The 21438-nt window shown below is 39.6% G+C and overlaps 1 protein-coding gene across 17 annotated transcripts in view; it reads right to left on the bottom strand.

The window, feature by feature from the left end:
- PLEKHA5 (pleckstrin homology domain containing A5) overlaps nucleotides 1-21438 on the bottom strand; it is a 294700-nt gene that overhangs the window by 128481 nt on the left and 144781 nt on the right. For all 17 annotated transcript variants that reach the window (XM_050967965.1, XM_050968002.1, XM_050967954.1 and 14 more), the window contains 2 exons: nucleotides 9560-9643; nucleotides 8513-8633 (listed from right to left, as the gene is read on the bottom strand). In XM_050967965.1, coding sequence (XP_050823922.1) covers nucleotides 8513-8633; nucleotides 9560-9643 — 205 coding nt within the window. The remainder of the gene's footprint in view (nucleotides 1-8512; nucleotides 8634-9559; nucleotides 9644-21438) is intronic.

Here is a 21438-nt window from a genome sequence, read left to right as displayed (position 1 = left end):
TATTTATGCCTGCCTACGGTAATTTTCACTTCATACATCTGAAGAAGTGGGTCACAGCCCACGAAAGCTTATGCTCTAATAAATGTGTCAGTCTTTAAGGTGCCACAAGACTCCTCATTGTTTTTGCTGAAACAAACTAACATGGCTACCCTTCTGTACCTCAAAGGGGACTTCAGGCCTTAACTGATGTTTGTTAAGATACTCAGATGAAAGGTCCTTATAAATATGAAAAATACTATTATTGCTTCTCGTATCTACAAACTTGTGTTCCAAAAATTATTGCCTGAATATGGGGTTGCTTTGTGGAGATGCTTTCTAAATTTGTATTTAGACACTGAGCTGTGGTCTACAAAGCCTCTAATTTAGAGAGACAATTCCACAAGTTATGAGCGAATGACACATTTGAAACATGTGCAAAGACGATACAGCCAACACAAATGCTGAACATGGACAATTCTGGCTTTGCTTTCAGATAAACAACTATCTTAGTAACCCATGCACAGGACAGCTCTTTGATTGCATAAATTAAGGAGTGGGAGCATGGTCAAACAAGATTTCAGTGGAAATTGATTTTCAGATTAACAAACGCTTTAGTGTGCCCACTGTGTAACTGCTGAATTTCGACTCTGCCTGTAACAGAGTCTTTTCCATATATGTAGCAGACAATATTAAGACACTAGCACTGGCAATACAGGAGACGAGGGAGAAAAAGATTTTTAATTTTAATACAAAATTCAAAATGAAGACTATATTATATATTTTTCTGAAATTCTGATTTGTTTGTATTCTCTTGGAAGCATGCTAATGTATTTCTCTACTAAGTTTGAAAAAGCACAGATTATTAAAAACTTTGTAGGGTCAGAATGTACTTTTATTAAACAGCCTTGTTGAAATGAACAAGACATTTAGATTAGCTTTCAAAGGGACTTTTCATAATACAATAGCACACGTAACACTGCATAATATATTTTATCTTAATAATAATAAGCAGCTTTTGTAAACAATATTTTCTGTGAACAGCAGCATAAGGTCTTAAAATAAAAAGAGGTTTATAATCAAAAATCTTTATTAAGGGGTTGACTTAAACTCACAAGATGAAAAGCAAGGGTGAAGAGGCTGTTTTACGTTCATTTGGAAGCAAGGCAGCTGAGCAAAATTTAGTTTAGGAAAAAAGCTTAAGCAATTTAAAATACACACAATTCAGAACAAAAGTCAAAACTGTTCTAAAGCTTAACATTTTGGTTTTGGAAACTCAATCCATGTTCAGGAGAAGTCAGCAAATGTTTTTCAGAAGATTTATTTTATAAGAAGTAGAAGGAATAATATGGAAGACAAGACTATTCAGACAGAATAAATTAAAGATCAGGTCTGACAACTATACATTAAGATTCCAAAACTTGGAAGTTGTTGTGACAAATTAAATTCAAATTATTACGTTTACATTTTTTTTAAAATAGATTCATAATTGTTTTCAAAGACATTTCCCTATGTCCCATTAAAGAGCTGATTACTAAAGCTGGGTACAATTTTTCACCAAAATAAATTATTTTTGGCTAAAAATGCAGTTTTGATTGACCTAAACTTCTTGAAAATTTGACACAAGTTTGCCAAATAGTATGTCCAAATATCTAAATCTATATATTTTAAAAATTCACAAAGGGACTTGGCTGTCATCCCCAGGACAGCAAGAGTGAGAACGACACTACAGACTTGGAGCGGGAGGACAGACGAGGCTTGGGTGTTAGAGCATTCGCCTTGGAGACAAGTCCCTGCTCCAATTACTATTTATGAACAGTTTCAACAGGAGAGAGGGACACTTGCCCAGAACACCCTACAGTCCAGGTGTGTCAAACTCAAATGACCACAAGGGCCACATAAGGTCTAGTGAATGGGCCCGAGGGCTGCATCACCGACACCCCCACCGCCCCCGGCCCGCCCCCATTCCACTCCTTCCATGAGGCCCTGCTCCTGCCCCGCCTCCAGGCCAGGCCAGGCCAGGACAGGCTCCACTCCAGGAAGCAGCAGGAACCACGGCCCCTGGGGAAGTCGGGGTGGGCACAGGGCTCTGCTGCTGCTCCTCCAGGTACCTCCCACACAGCTCCCATTGGCTGGGGTTCCCTGTTCCCAGCCAATGGGAGCTGCAGGGGGCAGTACCTTGAAGCAAGGCAACACAGGAGCCCTCTGCCTCCTCCCCTCAAGCCCAAAAGGATGTGCTGCCAGCCGCTTCAGGGAGTGGCGTGGGGCTTGCGGCGCCATGGGGGGCAATCCCGTGGGCCTAGTTTGCCCATCTCTGGCCTAGAGGTAGGCAGAGGAGTGAGGGGGGCACGGGGAGCTTGGTGGGCCACACAAAAGAGCACGTGTTTGAGACTCCAGCTATAGTCCAATGAATACGGCATTCTCCTGCAACGTCAGAGACAAGTTAAAATCCCCGCCCCACATCAGGCGGATATAGGAGACGCAGGTTTAATTCCCCTATCATAAATAAATGCCCTAACTGCTGGTCTAAAGGCTGAAAATGAGAAAGCAACTCAATTACACCAGCAACAATTTGTGAATCTAGCCATTCATCTCCTTTCCTTTTAAAAAGGATAACTGGAAATGAAAAAAAAAAGTGGTGTGTTTGACCTGAAACAAAATGTGTCCACTTGTTTTAAATCAGTTTTTTGATTTTTTTTGTTTTTTTAATAAAGAGTTTTTGGTTTCTGGCTGAATTTTTTCTCCCCAAACAAAAAAACAGCACTACTAATTACTCATCAAAATCCTTCAATATTTTCTACCATGCAATATACAAACAAAATGGTCTTTTCATGTTCTAAGAACCAGTGATGCAATACTCAAGCCCACACTACCATTTGGTATGAAAGGGCGTAAGCTCCCCAAAGCAAGGCCCACAAATCCCTTTTTGTTTGCAAAATGGTTAATGCATCCAGGTGGTGCTGCCAAAAAAACAAATAATTTCAACTCCTCTAGCAGATTCAGGTAATTTAAATGCACATCTCTTTGGTTTGGTAACCAAGTACATGCACACTTTCACACAAAGCTCATGGAGCTCAGAAGTGAACCTTTATAGGCTCTTACATTTTACCAACTGCAAATATCTACTTAGGTTAACAGGGCACTACTTGAGTTTTCTAATATTAGTTAATAAACAGAACACTAGACACGTCAATTATTTTATCATATACTGTATAATGAGAATCTCAGCTCTCACACAATGTGTTCTAAAGATCTCAAGACTATGTATTTAAAAACCTTAGAATAGTATAAGTATTATAGTCAAGCCAGTGCTTAGTGGAAAAAAGTGTGTGGGAGGGTAGATCACCGCTCATTATTCGGTCCCCTTCATTCCCCCATCAGTTTTGCCTCCCCCCCTTCCCAAATCTCTCTGGAGTTCTTCATCCTCCTTCCTCAGGTCTGGAGGGCTTCAGCAGGGTCCCTCCTCTTCCCATTCCCAGGCTGGGTGTTAAAGGGAAGGGAGAGGAGCACAGGACCCATCTGGATGCTCAAAGGATGAGGAAGGAGGGAGCAGAGTTGACCTGAGCACCTTGGCTATTTCTGTTCCCTGCTACCTTCCTGTGTGAATGGTCAGTGTCTGCTCTTGGGGAGAGAGCTCTGCCTGCCTAATGCAGTAGTCCTGATAGGCTAGTGAGGGGGAATGATGCCAATCTTCTGGTGAAGAGCCAATCAGAGGAGATCCCCCACATGCACACCCTCCCAACAAGTGTGTGCTTCTCAGCAAGCCAGCTCCAGTTGTAGATATTTCCTGGGTCTGCAACCCTTTTTGACCCAGCACGCTTTAAACACTGTGTGAAGCTACTGTATTACTTAAATACTACATCAAAAGTATGTTGTCACCTTGTGGGTTAGTTTATCTAAAGAACACAGAAGCAAAACTATTGCTTAAGCATTTTAAAACAAGGCTTGGAAATGTCAGTAACAAATTGGAAGCGTTCCCTTGTGATATGTGTGGGTTGTGATGAGGTGCATCTAAGCGATCAATTTCTGCCAACTTTAATTTTTTGTTTAAAAATAAGTTTCTAATCCTTATGATTGATAAGATAACTTTCCAAATACGAACAAATGCAGTGTTGCCTTCTTAATTCTGTAGGCAGCTCTAGCATAAATGCTGCTTCAAAATTCCAAGCACTGGCAGGGAAATTGAGAAGACTGGGCAGTACTGCTATTATTCAGAAGTTTGTGGGCAACAATGAACCTAACAAGGATCATGTCCGTTTCCCAACCCAGTGTCTGCTAATGCTTGGGAAAGATATGAAGAACTGCAGAGGTAGACATTGGAGCCACAGAGATCACCATGAGACCAGTACAATTTTGTCTGTGCAAGTACATACCATATTATGGAGCAATATTCCCTTTATGTGCATAGGGGTTCGATCATAACATTCATAAAGGCCTTTATAAAGTTTTTATTATCATCTGCAGAATAAATGGAGGATATCAACTTTGAAAGAGAGGCTGGAGGAAGGGTAGAATAATGGAAAAACCCTCTCATCACTCCACTTCGTAGCAGCTATGAGGTATGGAGGGAGAATGCCAGGCTCTATCCACACCATCTTCAGTAGATTTTGGTCTAGGATGGGAAGGAAGTAAAAGGAGCACCTTTTCCTTTCCAGAAATCAGGAAGTTGGACAAGTGGCTTTGAAGTTAGAACACACTTGAGGCTGACTGGAAAGGTGGAGCATTTAACACCACTCTGGTATGACTCTCCACTCTCTCCTTTGTCAGCATTTTATTTTATTTTTGGGTGGAGAGGAGAAGGGAGCAAGAGAAGGAGGCCTGAGTGTCTAATCAAGCCCCTTGCTGCTTGGTCTCACTCAGCTCACCTCATTTTTTGTATCAACCTCTGAACAATGGCTTTAGACTCTAGTCAGCCTTTTCTGAACAAAACTGTGAACAATTTTCTACAAATATTGTTATATTAATTCTGGATTGTTTTATATTAATAAAAGGAGCAGCATTGTACTAACAAGAGCCTTGAAACAGTCCTTTATCTAAACTGAGCTGTTCCCAATATGAAATTCATCGTCTCCCCAACTAATTAGATAAACCCATTCGCAATTTTCATTAGTCATCCCTGAAAATGGTTGAGTTTACAAACAACTTTAATAAATTGCCACCAATATTTTTGCTTGTCTTAGAAGGCTACATTTGGTTACTTCTCTCTTTCCCTAGTTTATGGAGAACCTAAATAACTATTCTCTCAACTATTTTCTCTCATACATTATAATACTAATTTTAAGACAGACTCAGAGACTAGCGTTGGTAAGGCAGCCCTGGCACCTCAAGTCCTCTATTCATAGATAGAGGTAGACATCAAAACTGACAGCACAAACCTCCTCATGGTTGGGCTAAAGTTCCTCAATACTATCACTGAAGAGTCACTTCTAAGCACAAGGGATAACAGTCTTAAAATGCATTCAACCTATGGGTCCTCTGAAATTGCCAAAGAGGCTGATTAGGGTCAACTATGGTTTCTATGTTGCAGATACTTGTCTTCTGAGACTGGACTATCAAAAATGGTACAATAATACAAACAAGCTTATTTTTGATAACTGTATTTAAAGTAACTTGAATAGCATTCACATGAACATCGTAAGTAGTTAATTTAATAACTGAAAAAAGGATAATGAGCACAACTTTTAGTATAAAAGCAAAAGTCTCATTTCTCTAAAAAGTAGCTCAATAAATCCCATTCAACAAAACAGTCAGTGTCTCTAACTTAACAAATGTAGACAAATGCCTATAATTCAATAGCCACTGGCAATCTCCATTTCTTTCCAGTACATTGTCAATCAAATACAGTAAGTAGTTTATTTTAATTTTGCCTGTAAAAGTTCTAAACTAATTTCCTGACTGTCCCCCAAATGGAAGTGAACATATTTCCCCTTCCCTTCATCCATATTTCACCCCACATAATGAACTCTAACATAGCTCTGTGGTAATAATTTTGTATCAGCATCATTGATGTCGTCAGCACAGTTCTGAGAAAAAGATTTTATTGTGCTTTTTTTATGGTTATCCCTGCAGGGGCTTAGCAACTATTGTAAGGTCATGCTGAACAGTAGCATTTTTTAATAAATCAACATTGCTACTATTTTCTCAGCAACACTGTTAGATTAAGGCATTTTCTAGAATCTGGAAGTCTTTCTTCACTAGATAACGGTTTTAATGTAGGTCAAGTTTTTGCCTGACCATTTGACTGTGTCCATTTAAAACAAAAGCTGCTTTAGCAGCAGTCTCCAACATGCTCAAAATGTCTTATTTTATGGGCAATCGTAAAATGTTTTATTTTTTTTGTGAAAAAATAACAGGATTTCAATCTAAACTTGCTGAAATTAAAGAAATTGCTCAGTTAACAATAACACTTCAAAGTATGTATGTTACAAATTTTATTCATTTGCAGGAGAACCACTTTGCTGGGTACAGTCTTTCAGTGTCTAATTCAACAGGTATTTTTGTTTGCAACTGAGGGCTTGTCTACATCAGAAAGTTGCAGCGCTGGTGAGGGAGTTACAGCGCTGCAACTTAGGAGGTGTACACATCTGCAGGGCACCACCAGCGCTGCAACTCCCTGTTTGCAGCGCTGGCCGTACTCCCGTTTTGTCTCGGGTGTAGAGGATCCAGCGCTGGTGATCCAGCGCTGGTAATCAAGTATAGTCACTTACCAGCGCTTTTCTTGACCTCCGTGGAATAAGCAGGTATCCCAGCATACCTGAGGAAGCCTCTGGTAATCAAGCTGGTCTCCTTCCCCGGCTTGCTCTCGTGTTCCCCGAACCCCGAGCAAGCAGGTCTCCTTCCCTGAGGTTTGCTGGGTGGTTCCGGGAAGGCGAGAGCAAACCGGGGAAGGAGACCAGCTTCGCCGCGGTTTGCTCTCGCGTTCCGCGAACCACCCTGCAAACCGCAGGGAAGGAGACCTGCTTGCTCGGGGGTTCGGCGAACGCGAGAGCAAACCGGGGAAGGAGACCAGCTTCGCCGCGGTTTGCTCTCGCGTTCCCCGAACAAGCAGGTCTCCTTCCCTGCGGTTTGCAGGGTGGTTCGCGGAACGCGAGAGCAAACCGCGGCGAAGCTGGTCTCCTTCCCCGGTTTGCTCTCGCGTTCGCCGAACCCCCGAGCAAGCAGGTCTCCTTCCCTGCGGTTTGCAGGATGGTTCGCGGAACGCGAGAGCAAACCGCGGCGAAGCTGGTCTCCTTCCCCGGTTTGCTCTCGCGTTCGCCGAACCCCCGAGCAAGCAGGTCTCCTTCCCTGCGGTTTGCAGGGTGGTTCGCGGAACGCGAGAGCAAACCGCGGCGAAGCTGGTCTCCTTCCCCGGTTTGCTCTCGCCTTCCCCAAAACCCCTTGAAGCCGCCCAACAGCGCTGCAGTGTGGCCACATCTAACACCACTTGCAGCGCTGGTTGCTGTAAGTGTGGCCACTCTGCAGCGCTGGCCCTATACAGCTGTACTAATACAGCTGTAACAACCAGCGCTGCAAAATTTTAGATGTAGACATGGCCTGAGAATGTAAAAATACTCAAGAAGAAATGTTAACTGCTGACTAGAAGACAGATGGCACTGCTTATCTCATCACTAACCAAGATGTCATCTGGCTAACTTTTCTCTGAAGATAATAAATCTATCCTGGCAAAACCCAATGAAAATTTTCAGTTTTGTAGCAAGTGAACTGTCCTTCTACAAAGTGGCCTCTAACTGAAAAACAAAATGAAACTTGTAGTTCTATACTGTCTTTTATCCAAGGATCTCTAAAGCTTTTTGCTTCATAACATCTCTGAAGGGCCAGGAAGTATCTCCTAGTTACAGATGGGGAAACTGAAGCACAACGTAATTAAGTTGATTTAGCCAAGATCCCACAAATAAGGCAAAGCCAGGAATAGAATTCAAGTTTCCTCACTTCCAGTCCTGTGCTTTAACCACAAGACCAGACTACAAAACAAAAAACAGATTGCTTATGATTTCACGGGCTACTGAGCAATTTTCCTACCTAGTTGCACTGAAATTCTAGTACTGGCGGTTGCTAGTTAAAATGTAACCTTTGCCGTATGGTCTGTTCCAATAACCACTTTTAAGGGCTGCAACCAATCCCTTACTAATTGCTATAATTCCACACTCCTGCCTTGAGGAGGTTCAGTCAAATCTTCCAAAACATAGTGCAATTGTCCACAGGCACATTTACCTATATGCCCACTCAAACACACAGTTGCTCATATACAAAACAAGAAAGATGTCTAATATCAAAGAATTTCAGAACGTGAAAGTCATAAGAGCCAAAAAGCTTGTGACAAAAATTACAGCTCTAGTGATAAATTATTTCAGACACCTCAGCTTCCAAGTAAAAACATTCAGGTTATCAAGTGCCCTGAGATATACATATGCTTTGTTTCTTTTTTTAAATGGAATATTAATTACAAAGTTTCTCTTTAATTATAGGACTCTGTTTGCTATCTTACGGAATAATTGAATAATTTTACATTAATAAATAAACTGATACAGTGACTTACTCTGCCCACAGGGCTCACTGGATGCACAGCATAATCTGATGTCAAATTGTAGTTGGAAGCATCACTTATTGTGCTTACTGTTTGTTCTCTCTTTTCGTCAGATGTCATAGTTGCAGCAGTCCTGAAAACAGAATATTCAGTAACAGCAGAACCTGCTATGTGTGCAGACTGATATTAAAATGTGTCCCTAAGATGTTCTCTAATAGTGGCTGTGTCCTACTTTTCCAATTTTGAAGCAAGCAATTCAGATTTCATGAGAAAATTATCTACACCAAGTATTAAAAAGGTCATTAAATTGCATAACGAAGACAAACTTAATTCTATTATAGGAAATTCTTAAAGTTGCTTTAAACTAATTCAAATTCGTGGTTTACCACAGAGCACAGGTAGTAAGAGAATGCTGTACAGGTCAGTGAAAATATGAGACTTAAGTATTACTGAAGTTCAGTATGGTAATTTGATTAGATACACAAGACACAGCCACTTCACAACCAGAGATCAGGAATTACTACTGTACATAAATTCTCGATTCCCCTAAACCTTCAGGAAGGTCTAAGGAAATCATGTCATTCATGATTTATTCTGCAAGAGTAATGAAACAGTAGTCAACAAATCTATCATCCACCTGCTCAGCAAACCTCTTGACAAGGCAATGGAATAACAATATTAAATGGAAAAGGAGTCCTACCTGCTACAGGAGATATGGAATGCCAGTATATTCCAGAGCAATTCAAATGGATCATCAAAAATGTACCTTATGGTAGCCTACTGGACTATCCTGCTAAAAATCTTTTAGTTTACTCTTGCAAATTGGGTAGGGTAACTGAAGTGAACAGTGAAATAATGGTCCCAATACTTCATTAAAACACAGAAAACACTATTTGGGTTATTTTTAATTGTTTTACTGTGCTTCTTTGGTCTTGGATTAGCAGAGTACAGAAGAATTAGATAACAAAAATCAATTTTTATATTGATCAGAGCTCATTTGTGAAATGTATGAATTAAGAATGCATGTATTTTATATTGTGCAAAGCACATTTCACTTACTGTTCATTCACAACAAAAATACAGTTATCCTGTGATGGCTGTCCTGTTACTGGATGCTTGCAGGTCACTTTCCGTTCATTATGACTGTGGAGAAGAGAGACAGGCGTTTATAAAGTTACGTATTTTGTAGTTTTCTGTAAAATTACTTTAAGGATTTAATGTAAGGTCCAAATACAAGGAAAATAACGGGACGGTTCCACGAAGAGTTCATTGTGACATCTGGAATTTAACTCCTGGCAACTACAGATGTAAAACATTTCTGTGTCTTTGAATGTTGTGCCCTTATCCACACTACAGTTGAAACCATGCAACCAGTTTATATTTAAAATGGATGCTAATATTGCTTCATTCACAAAAAGATTGAAACTCTTATGGTAAATATTTTCTAACAATTTAGAGAGGAAAAAATATTTGAGCTTTTAACACTGCTCTAGGGTTTAAAAAAAGCTAATGATTTCTAATCTGGAGTTTGGCATTTTTCATTTAAAACTTCCAAGTAAAATGCCATGATGTTCGTAAAGAAACATTATGAACTCGTAAGAGCCAAAAAGAGAGATTATAGCTAGATATATAAACAAGAGAAAACCCATGTTTCATTTTAACTTAATCAAGCACAAATAAATTACATTTCATGGTCATATTACCCCTGCATATTGTTTACAACATCATAATGAATGCAAATATCATAAATATTAGTTAGGCAGAATAAATGCATGCAACAAGAGAATATATTAAAATCAATGGTTTTGTAATGATGTCCTAAATTCTTCTCATCATTATGGGGAACACATATGACTAACATTTGGCACAAAACTGAAGAAGCAGTTCAAAAATCAAAACAAATTTTCAGATTTTCTTCAAGTTGAGAGTGAGATTTAAACCTGGAATAATCTGGAGTAGTGTAACATTCAGCATATTTACTATGGTACAAATGTATTTTTCATGAGGTATTTAATAGAACCTGTATCCCAGGATCCTTCATGTAATTTAACAACAGAAGGAGGAAGAAATTAAAAAGGGATAAGAGAAAATGTATGCTTTTACCTTAGATTTGAAAAGAAAGTGTCACTAACATACATAGAAAGTCCATTCAAAACAGCAGGAACTCTGTAAGAGAAGGTTCTTCTACCAGCAATACCAAGATTTTGTGGAAGACAGGCAGACTAAGGTCAATGCTAAATGAGTGGAAGGAGGAGGAAATTTCACAGGGATAAGCTAAACCTATGAAAAAGGCTGTAACCTTTCTAAGTAGGTTAATTTTGACTGATACCATAGGCATAAGAATGGGGTTCATTTGGTCACTACACCAGAAGCATGTAAAAAGTATCAATACACCTGTTTTGGCTATACAAAAAAAGTGCTGTATTCCCAGAAGGGTGTCTGCTTCATCTGAAAGTATCATGTGTGCATGTGATCCCAATGCAACTCAAGCAGATTTTGGGAGAGGGAAAATGGAGATAAGCTAGGTCGTTTTATCCTCACAATGGCTTGAAGCATTCTATAATACTGGGTTTTCTACCCTTCTTCCAGCAGATACAGATTGTCAAAAATATTTCTGTATTGGACATTCCTTCGAATGCTGCTGCCGTCTCCTCCATTTTGTTACTTTTCAGGCAATGGTCAATACCACCAACTCTCCAGTGTGCTGGTAATTTTTCAAGATTGCCTACATTGAAAATATTTTTGATCTCCTCCTCCTCCTGGCAAGAGGGTAAAAACCTGATGTTACAAACTAAAAGTTGCAGCAGGTCTCAAGATGGGGTCTTTCTAAATATAGCTTACTGAAGAAATTCTAGATAAGAGTTACAGACCTGGGAGATGGTTATCTTAGAAGCAGGAGATGCTCATCTGGCCCTTTCCTACCTCTGCACGTAGTAACTTTAAGTAGTATCTTCATACTAATTTAGTGAAAGGAGTTGAACTGATAAGGAAAATTATCAAGGGAGAGAATTCAAGTGAGACAAAAGCTGAAGGCCACAATAATAAAAATCAGAAGTATATTGCAAGAGGTAAACATAAAATGAAGCTAAAATAAAAAGATCAAAGTAGAGTTTCAACTTAGATACATTCTCTCTCACCAGAATCAGACTTCATCTAAAGTTTCATAATTTCAAGTCTCCGAAGACAGACTAACCAGCAGGTGCCAAAAATTCAAAACCAAGCAGCCATAGTTGGTTTTCTTCCAAGTTCTGTGTGAAACAGAACATACACTTGTAGTTGTTTAGGCAAAAGCACAACGATAAACAATGGCCTTGTTAAGGCACTGGACTGGGATGTTAGATCTTTGGGTTCAATTATCCACTCTGCCACACACTTCTGATCTTGTGTAACCTTGACCAAGTCACTTAATTTCTCTATTCCTCAGTGCCTTATCTGTAAAATAGGGGTTATGCTTCCTTGTCTCACAGGGATGTTGAGAGGATAAGTACATTCATGTCTGTGTGGCACTCAGATACTAGAATCATGAAGGTCACGTAGGCTACCAGAGAGTATTCATTGTTGCCACTACAGTTGCAGCTGATATAGGAAAATGTCAAAGCTATTTGTATGGAAACATAAAACCTATTAACTGAAGTAACAGAAGATCCCTCTATAAAGTTTTCAGATACTTCTAAAGTCCATCATATCAAAACTAAACTGTTATATGTAATCTCAAACCATAATATCTATAATCAATGCAATACATACAATAGCAAATGCTTTGCAGTATTAATTTCTATCTTAAATGAGGTTTTTCACTTTCAGAGAGCTTATTTGTATCTAGGCAAGTTCAATAAATTTGGAGTAAACATTAGAAAATTTTTGCCAATATTTCTTTTTTCTTTTCTACTTTTTATTTGGTACATTTAAAATTATAACATTGATTTTTGCTATCAAATCTATTTACCTAGAAGTACTGATAGGAGACACAGCTCTCTCTTTGTATAAGGCAAATACCTTTATTTCTGCACCAACTTTCCCAAAAAATTCACATGTAGACAGGTAACAAACCAGGAAAACATCAGTCTTCCATCGAAACTTTCAGAAAATTACAAAAATCTTAGAATTGGTTCAGAATGAAAGTTTACGGCACTTGAAAGATAACCTTTGGTTATAGACACTAACATTTTAACTATACAAAATACTGTTTACCGTGCAAATCTTGCTCTCCATCTCCTGAAGTCTTAACTTCAGCAAGATAATCAAAGTAGTGTAGGACTGGAAGGGACCTCAAGAGGTCATCTAGCCCAGTTCCCTGCACTCAAGGCAGGACTATCTAATAACCAGACCACTCCCGAGAGGAATCTTAACATTTCCCTGGCTGATGCTTATATTAAAAAGCTTAGATTTTGATCACTTTGCAGTTTCACAGTCATGATCTAGTCACAAGTCCCCTTTCACACAAAAGCCTACGGTAAAAAAAAATTAAGCTTCTTTCATGTTTAAGCTGTATTGTATATAATATGCAAACACAAACAGAAAAAGATGTAAAAATGTAACCCATTTCTTTGTACCATTTTTTCTTATGTCACAGAGTTTAGTTTAAAGAAAGTTGTGGACATTTGCAGCTAATAAAGACTGAAGTACATCATTCTCTATCTTTTTAGAACAACTATAATCAGTTTAACCTCTGAAAAAGATTCTATTGGGAAAGTACATCCATAACCTTTGAAGGGCCATGATAAAGATTCTGATTTGCTTAGTCCTTGCCAACCTAAATTGTTATGATTCTATGTTCTCTAAGATAGATAAAGTGGCTCAGAGAAAAGAAAACTAAGTTACAAACATCACTGTACAACATACATTTTTAGGTGGATATTTTTCCTCCAATTCAACAGGCTCACTTTCTTGATCTCTCGAGGAAGGCTGGAGAATTGTATCCACAAGACTTGAAATTATGAAATATAGGACACAAATTGAACTTTTATCATCATAAAATAATTATTTTCAACTTTTTTTTCCATGTGGCCTTAGTGGGCAACATTAAGCTGGACTCATCTAAGTTAGCCATAAATGGCGGTATTTTAAAAAGTGCCTCAGGAGCACAAGTTTCACCAACTTTCCATGGGACTTGTGCTTCTAATTCAGGCTTTTTTTTTAAATCCCACAGTAAGTCAAAAAAGGGTGTCATTCAGTTAGGTTATAGTGATGTAGACTGCTCTAATGTTTAACCTTAACAATTTGACACAGCTGGACATCAACTGGCATCCCAAAAGGCTGCCAAGTAGAATATTCCCTCTTTTGTTGGGAGGGAACAACTTGCACACACTGGCACCGCCTAGCTCAGTAAGAAGCTGTGTTCACTCCTCCTTACTAAAGGAAAGGTCATCTAAATGGCAAGAATAAATGGAAAATATTGGAGAGAAGGGAGCAATCCCAGATGACTACAAAAAACCATTTGAGGAAAATGGTTAGGTCAATAATTTTAGGGCTAAACCTAGAAAAGAGAGAGACCATCTTTCTCCCCCATTCACACTGATGTGACAGACAGACATGTCTGAAGTTGAAAACCTGGCCCAATAATGAGTGTCTGGTAGAAAGAGGGCCTGCAAAGTTGGTATGGACATTGTAAAAGTACATTGTGAAGCAAGGAGCCATTTCCCTTCCTTGTTTAGAGATCTCTACCACTTAAATGGGCAAGGAATACTTCTTTTTCCATCTCTCCTAACCCAGACTCCCAAACAAAGTCATGTGAATGAACATGCATTGCAGCTAACAATGAATGTCAACTTGTTTAGTAATAAAAAATGCTTTATGTAAAGAATTGTGATTTGCTAACTAAAACCCAAATATTTTCTTTTAAAAACAGCGCATTTTCATTTCTGACCCCAAACAGCTGGGTTTCAGGACTATTTTAACTTAGATTACCAACATTTACCTAAATTTCTCAAAATACTTATGTAAGAAGTACAGTCCCTAGATAATTTCTATGCCCCTTCTATATAACAGTAGCCCCAAGGCATTTATTTACAGGATTCATCTCTTGTAGTTCACTGAAAATTTTATTAAAAGCTACCACGCACCAGGCACAATTTCCAGTGTGTTCAATTTAGGCATCAGTGAGTGACCCACAAAATTTCACTCTAGATCTCTACACAAGCACAGTGTTTTGTATATTTCATTATGATAATATGCATCTAATTAATATAAGTCAATGGAAATCAAGCCAAATTTTTCCCTTTAATATTTTAGCACGTTCATTTCCCAGTTTCCACAACCAAAACCACACTTCAGAATTACAACCTTGCATCTTTCTGTGTCTGTATTTGTACTGTGTGGTAAGGATAATATTAGTGGGTTTAAAAACAGTTAGAAGCCAAGGTATTTTAAAAGCAACAAAGAGTCCTGTGGCACCTTATAGACTAACAGATGTTTTGGAGCATGAGCTTTCGTGGGTGAATACCCACTTCGTCGGATGCACGATGTATTTTAACTCATTCTTTCCTTTCACTTAGGCAGAAATATAGCATCCTTGTGAATACATGCATGCACGCACTAAAACTTCTCTCAAAATGGAGGTCCAAATTCTGTTCTTGGTTACACCATTATACACAGAGTATTTCCATTAACACGACTCAGCAATTGGCTCTATTTTAATTGCAGGAGCTGGGCTATCTCAACAATATTGTCATGTCAAGAGCCAAAATCAAAAATCAAAACTTCCTTGGATATTTTTATTAATATTCATGATCACATGTTCCCTAACTCAATATATACAGTTGGCTGTTATATATGCCACTGGGGCAATGATACTCAGACTGAGGCTCTTTAATGTGCCTCTTGTGGCTCCTTGCAGCACGATATTAAAACACTCAATTAACAACCAATCAGGATGCTTTTATTATGTTATTAACCAATTGTAGTTGATAAAATACTTTGTCAGTCATTTTGCTGTGAGAATAATATATCTCTCTATATAAAATGAAACAATGAATTCACACTACTGTAGCTCTTTTGGGTAACACTGAACGGTAATTTGGCTCCTGAACCACTGAGGTCTGAGTATCACTGCACTGGGGTATGTAGAACTCCAGAAGCAGGTACAGCTGGCTGAGATGACATTTCAGATATGCATTCAGTAGAAAATAAAACTATTTTTTGCCTGTGTCATGGATCTTACTTTGTTCTTAGTTCCACTAAGGTCCATCAATGGTCACCTGTTAAAAAGTGGGTCAAAATTTCAATTCTGTTTCATAATACCTTGGGGACAAATTCTGTTCTCAACTACACGGTGTAACTCAACAATTCACTGTAGCAAAACAATTTAGCTTGTTCCATGTGATTTCGGAAAACAGGAGTTTGAGATAGGAAAAAAAAAAATCAACAGTACAGAATCTGGTACTACTTTGTGAAGAGCCAACAAAACCCAGTTTTTTCTATATGGGAAACCATCTTTCAGGGTGACAACTTCACTACTATCCATTTTACATTCCACTCATGCTGTTGCCTGCTAGCCTCTGCTTCCCCCTCCTTCCTAACATTCTTTCAGAGCAATGCTCTGTTTACAAGGTGTGGTACAAGCTAACTATCGTGCACTTTCACACCCTTCCTCTCTCCAAACACATTCATTGCATTGTTAACCTGCTCTAAGCTCTGGTTTACACTACAAACTTATGTCAGTGTAACTATATAGCTCAAGGGTGTCAATTTTCCACCCCTCCAAGTGATGTGCACTTCTACCCCACTATAACGTGACCCGATATAACGCGAGTCCACATATAGGGCGGTAGCAGCGGGGCTCCGGCGGCGCTTTAAAGGGTCCAGGGCTCTGGCTGCTGTGGGGAGCCCAGGGCCCTTTAAATCACTGCTGGAGCCCTGCCACTGCTACCCTAGGGCTGCGACAGCGAGGCTCTGCTGGCGATTTAAAGGGCCTGGGGCTCACCGGAGCCTCAGGACCTTTAAATCACCGCTGAAGCCCTGCCAACGCTACCCCAATATAACGGCATTTCATCTGTAACATAGTAGGGATTTCTGGCTCCCCACGACTGCGTTATTTTGGGGTAGAGGTGTAATTATAACTAATCTAACCCAAGGTGTAGAGAGCACGTCAACAGGACGACTTTTCCCACTGACTTAGTTATTGCCTCTTGGGGAGGTGGGGTACCTATGCTGATGGGAGAAGCTTTCACTAATTGGGAGTGTTTCACTAATCGCTGATTGGGAGTGTTTTCACTAAGTACTGCAGCACAGTAAGTGTAAACAAGCCCTAATACTACATAAAGAATACTGAATCAATTTAACTGGGGCCAAGCATGGAACAAAGACTCAACGTGAGGCTAAAAAAGGCTTCACATAGAAAGTTTTGGACACATTTCTCTCCTCCTAAGAGCATGTCTACAGTACAGACTTAAAATTAACCTGATGCCCACACTACCCTCCTTCTGTCAGTGGTGCGCATCCTCATCAGGAGTGCTTTCACTGACTGAAGAAGGGCAGGGCAGAGGGAAGCTTGCAGCCAGGGCTCAGCTCCCCATATGGAGTGGAGGCCAGTCTCCTGGGCTTCTTGCCTCTTGGTTCCCGGCCAGGGAGCTGGGAGTCGGGCAGGTGCAGCCCGGATCAGAACAGGGACCTGGGGGCAGCCAAAGCTCTAGCATGGAGCCCTGAAATTGACAAGACAGCCAACAGCTGATATAAGTAACAATGTGTCTAATACAGGCACTGCTTCACACTACATAAGTCCTATGTCTCTTGTGGAGGTGGAGTTATTATGTCTGCATAGTAGGGTAAATCCATCAGTGGGACAAGGCTGTAGTGTATATTATACTGAAATAATCAGCTGTATGTAAGCTACTTTACATCGACTTAACTCTAGTGTAGACCAGATCTAAACAACAGCCTAATCCTACGATTATTCAACAATTCTGAAGGTAGTACTTCCCATAACCTACATTAGTAGGAGTATTGCCAGCAGATCAAGGGAAGTGATTATTCCCCTCTATTTGGCACTGCTGAGGCCACACCTGGAGTACTGTGTCCAGTTTTGGTCCTCCCACTACAGAAGGGATGTGGACAAATTGGAGAGAGTGTCCAGTGGAGGGCAACAAAAATGATTAGGTGGCTGGGCACGACTTACAATGAGAGGCTGTGGAAACTGGGGTTATTTAGTCTGCAGAAAAGAAGCGTGAGGGGGGATTTGATAGCAGCCTTCAACTATCTGAAGGGAGTTCCAAAGATGATGGAGCTAGGCTGTTCTCAGTGGTGGCAGATGACCGAATAAGAAGCAATGGTCTCAAGTTGCAATGGGGGGAGGTCTAGGTTGGATATTAGGAAACACTATTTCACTAGGAGGGTGGTGAAGCACTGGAATATGTTACCTAGGGAGGTGGTGGAATCTCCATCCTTACAGGTTTTTAAGGTCTGGCTTGACAAAGCACTGGGCTGATTTAGTTGGTGTTGGTCCTGCTTTGAGCAGGGCGTTGGACTAGATGACCTCCTGAGGCCCTCTTCCAACCCTAATATTCTATGATAATAAGAAAATGAGATTCACATTGTCAGTTTCCTTTCAGTGACAGACTGCAAGAGTCTTGCTGGGCTCTGCAGAGCAGGGAGCTGTGCAAACAGCCTCTCTCAGACTCCCAAATGGTGCACAAGGGCCTCCCACAACAGAAGTCCTTGCACTTCAGATGGAGCATACAGACTGCTCACTCCTACTTCCCCAGGAAGAATAGCAAAAAGATGCAACCAAGGCTTATATCTACTAAACTACCCACCGCACATTGGTTCTGGTACACAATGGGAACAATATATTCCATCCTAATGTGGACTGAGCAGCCCTGCCTGAGGGGCAGTCCTATTTTGCACCACTAACTGCCACAATCGAGCCCATAATGGAGAGGAAGCCAGATGTTATGTTCTTGACTGATAATCCAATCTGCTAATATAACTGCAGTACTTTCCCTTCATCTGGATATACCAAAAGACAGTCTTCTAGGATCACTACATACGCCTTCCTATGTTTTCACTAGCTTGCAGATGCTCCCATTTCAAAATCCTTTTTATTTCTAGCTTACCCACATCGTGCAAAAGTGTGTTGGCCCCCTAATACTTTTGCTCTAAACCAAAGACCAGAAGTATAACTGAATTCAAAAAATTAATTACATACATTCAAGGAGGATAGGTCCACCATTGGCTATTAGCCAAAATGGTCAGGGATGCAATCCCATGCTCCAGGTGTTCCGAAACCTCTGACTGCCAGAAATGGAGATGACACAGGATGGATCACTCTAAGATTCCTATTATGTTCATTCTCTCTGATGCATCTGGCACTGGCTACTGTCATAAGAGGATACTGGGCTGGAGGGACCAGTGATCTGATCCAGTACGGTTATATTTATGTTCTTAACTAAGAACAAGTAAATTTAGAATTCTGTCCAGTTTCTCATTGTGAATGGACTAGTATTTTCCTGTGGTTTTTATTTGGAGGAGGTGAGCAACTCAGCTAGAGTAGATGGAACAGAATGAAGGGTCCACAGACCAATTGTATAGCTGGATAGAAGACCAGGGAAAAATGAGGGCTAAGAACAGCTTTCATCTGGAATAGAGCAATTCAGTCAGAATTAGCAAGACAGATCAAAAGATCAGGGCTGGAACATTTGGTTTTGGGCTCTCTTTAATAAAACACATTTGTTTGATTTCCCTGCCCTACAAGAAATGGAGTTCAGCCAGAACTCTCATAGTGACATCTGGCTTTCTCCCATTGAAACTACAACTAAATGCTACTTCAGTGCTTCTCTAGAGACTTACCTTTGCACATATTATATGTTACTAACACTAGAACCTTCTTATTTGCTCATTTCTAATAAAGCTAACAAAGCAAAAGTTGAGTAATACTTCACTGGAAAAACACTAACAAAAAAACCATGATGTTATGAACTAAAAGCCATATCTTAATTTAAAAAGACTTTATTTTAATAAAGGAGTAGTTATATCAAGACAAGTAACCTAACAAATATTAAGGGGGAAGAGTAAATGTGAAGACTGATTTACCAAGCTCTTGATGTATTAACCAAATCCTTATTTAGCAAATGTAATTCATGTGTCAGATTATTTATTCAGCAATATTCACTTTAAGAAATGTCCTTATTTTGCAAGAAAAGCAAAATTATGTATTGTTTCTACCATGACTTACTTACATTTAAAAACTGCAAACAAATTCTAGAAAAAGTTATGGGGCAGATGCATCCCTGCTCTCTTTATAAATGCATTAGGTTTCTGCACAGACAAAATTAAACTGGAGACAAACAGAGCAAGTCTGATCAAGCTCTGTTCTACTTCTGCACTGGTGTTTCAGATCTGAACAGGAAAAAAGTATGTCAGCAACTTCTGCCTCCTTTTTGCTTTCCAGTCTAAGAACAACTTTTCATTTCTAACTGAAATAAATGCAGGAACGTAGGGTTACCTAATAGAAAGTTACTTGAATTTGGAAAAATATAAGTAAATGCAGCCCCTATGTATAACTGTTAGCAAGGATGTGGTCTGTGGTTGTTCAACTCCTTCCATTTTACTAAAAATGCAATGCCACATGGCATAGTAAACAGCACATGCAAGCATTTTCCAGTAGGTACTCAAATACCCATTTATTATGAGTCTTTTTTCAATTAAGGGGTTTTGAACAATAAATTTGGGAACCACATTGCATGGCTGCAACAGAAAACAGATGAATATCAAAAGTTTTACTGTCAGAGTAAAAAAGACAATCCATGCTTCCAACATGTGTGCACATTGCCACTCACTTTAAACTGAAAAACATCAGTGTTTGGAATTAATTTGTTTCCCTTCATGCATCCACATATTTTAGAATGTATGCACACCACATTTTTCCATTTGTTTGGCAGACAATGACATAACTTATTTTAGGGCTGCTGCTGTCACCACTCTTGATCGAGCGAGAATATATTTCCTAGGGGCCTATTCTCCTGATGCTTTTAAAAAAAATTAATTCAAAACAGGATTGCCAACATACAAAAAGATTGTTTCCCTCTTACTGTTGTCCAGTTGCCTTCCTATTTCATTTTTACATAGATCACTGTTCTCAGTTCTTTCACTATACTTATTCTCAAAGATCGTTCTAGAAAGCATATGATTGCTTCTGCTGCATCCAGTACTTTTGAAATTGCAAGCTTTCATTTCTACAAGACCTTTCTTAATCAAAAAGCCAATTTAAATCTGCCTGAAAGTCAGGAATTTAATATAAATAGAAAACTCCTGCTACAAACCTGATGTTATTAATACATTCTTATTAAATGTTTCATGCTGTCTGGAGGGGCTCACAACCCTGAGTGTCTACTTTGGGGCAGTCTGTCATGAGCAGGGCAGATACCCCAAAATGGTAGTATGTCCTATAGCAGGGGTTCTCAACTCTTTTTCTTTGAGTTTCCCTCACCCCAAATGCTATAAAAAAATCCAGGGCCCACCCGTGCCACAACTTCTTTTTCTGCATATCCAGTAGACTAAAAGCTGTATTAAATGGATTGTTAGACAGTTAAACACACACTATAGATAGATAAAAGACAAGATAGGTACAAAATTAAACTATTTTTTTTTAATTTACTCAGTGCAAAACTTGTTGCTGGTGCTGATCAACAATCCTGTCAAGAAGTGGGGGTATCTTTGACAAGAACACACGCATGTCATGGTCAATATTCATCTTGGTTCAGTACTTTGTTTTCATTGATGTCATGGCAGAAAATCCAGCCTCACAGTAGTAGGTGGTATCAAAGACGATTAAAGCTTTCAGTGCTGCAGAAGAAGCAGTGCTGTATTCATCAGAATACTCACACCAAAATGTTTCCAGCACCATTTCTTTGAACCTGGTTCTGAGGGTGCTGTCTGATGAAATGTCAATGAGCTCTTCAAACAGTTTTGATGGGACAAGGGATGGAAATTTTGCTTCTCACTGA

Source organism: Gopherus flavomarginatus, chromosome 1 (genome assembly GCF_025201925.1).
Source record: "Gopherus flavomarginatus isolate rGopFla2 chromosome 1, rGopFla2.mat.asm, whole genome shotgun sequence".
NCBI classification, from domain to species: Eukaryota; Metazoa; Chordata; order Testudines; family Testudinidae; genus Gopherus; species Gopherus flavomarginatus.
This window is presented reverse-complemented; position numbering and strand designations above follow the sequence as displayed.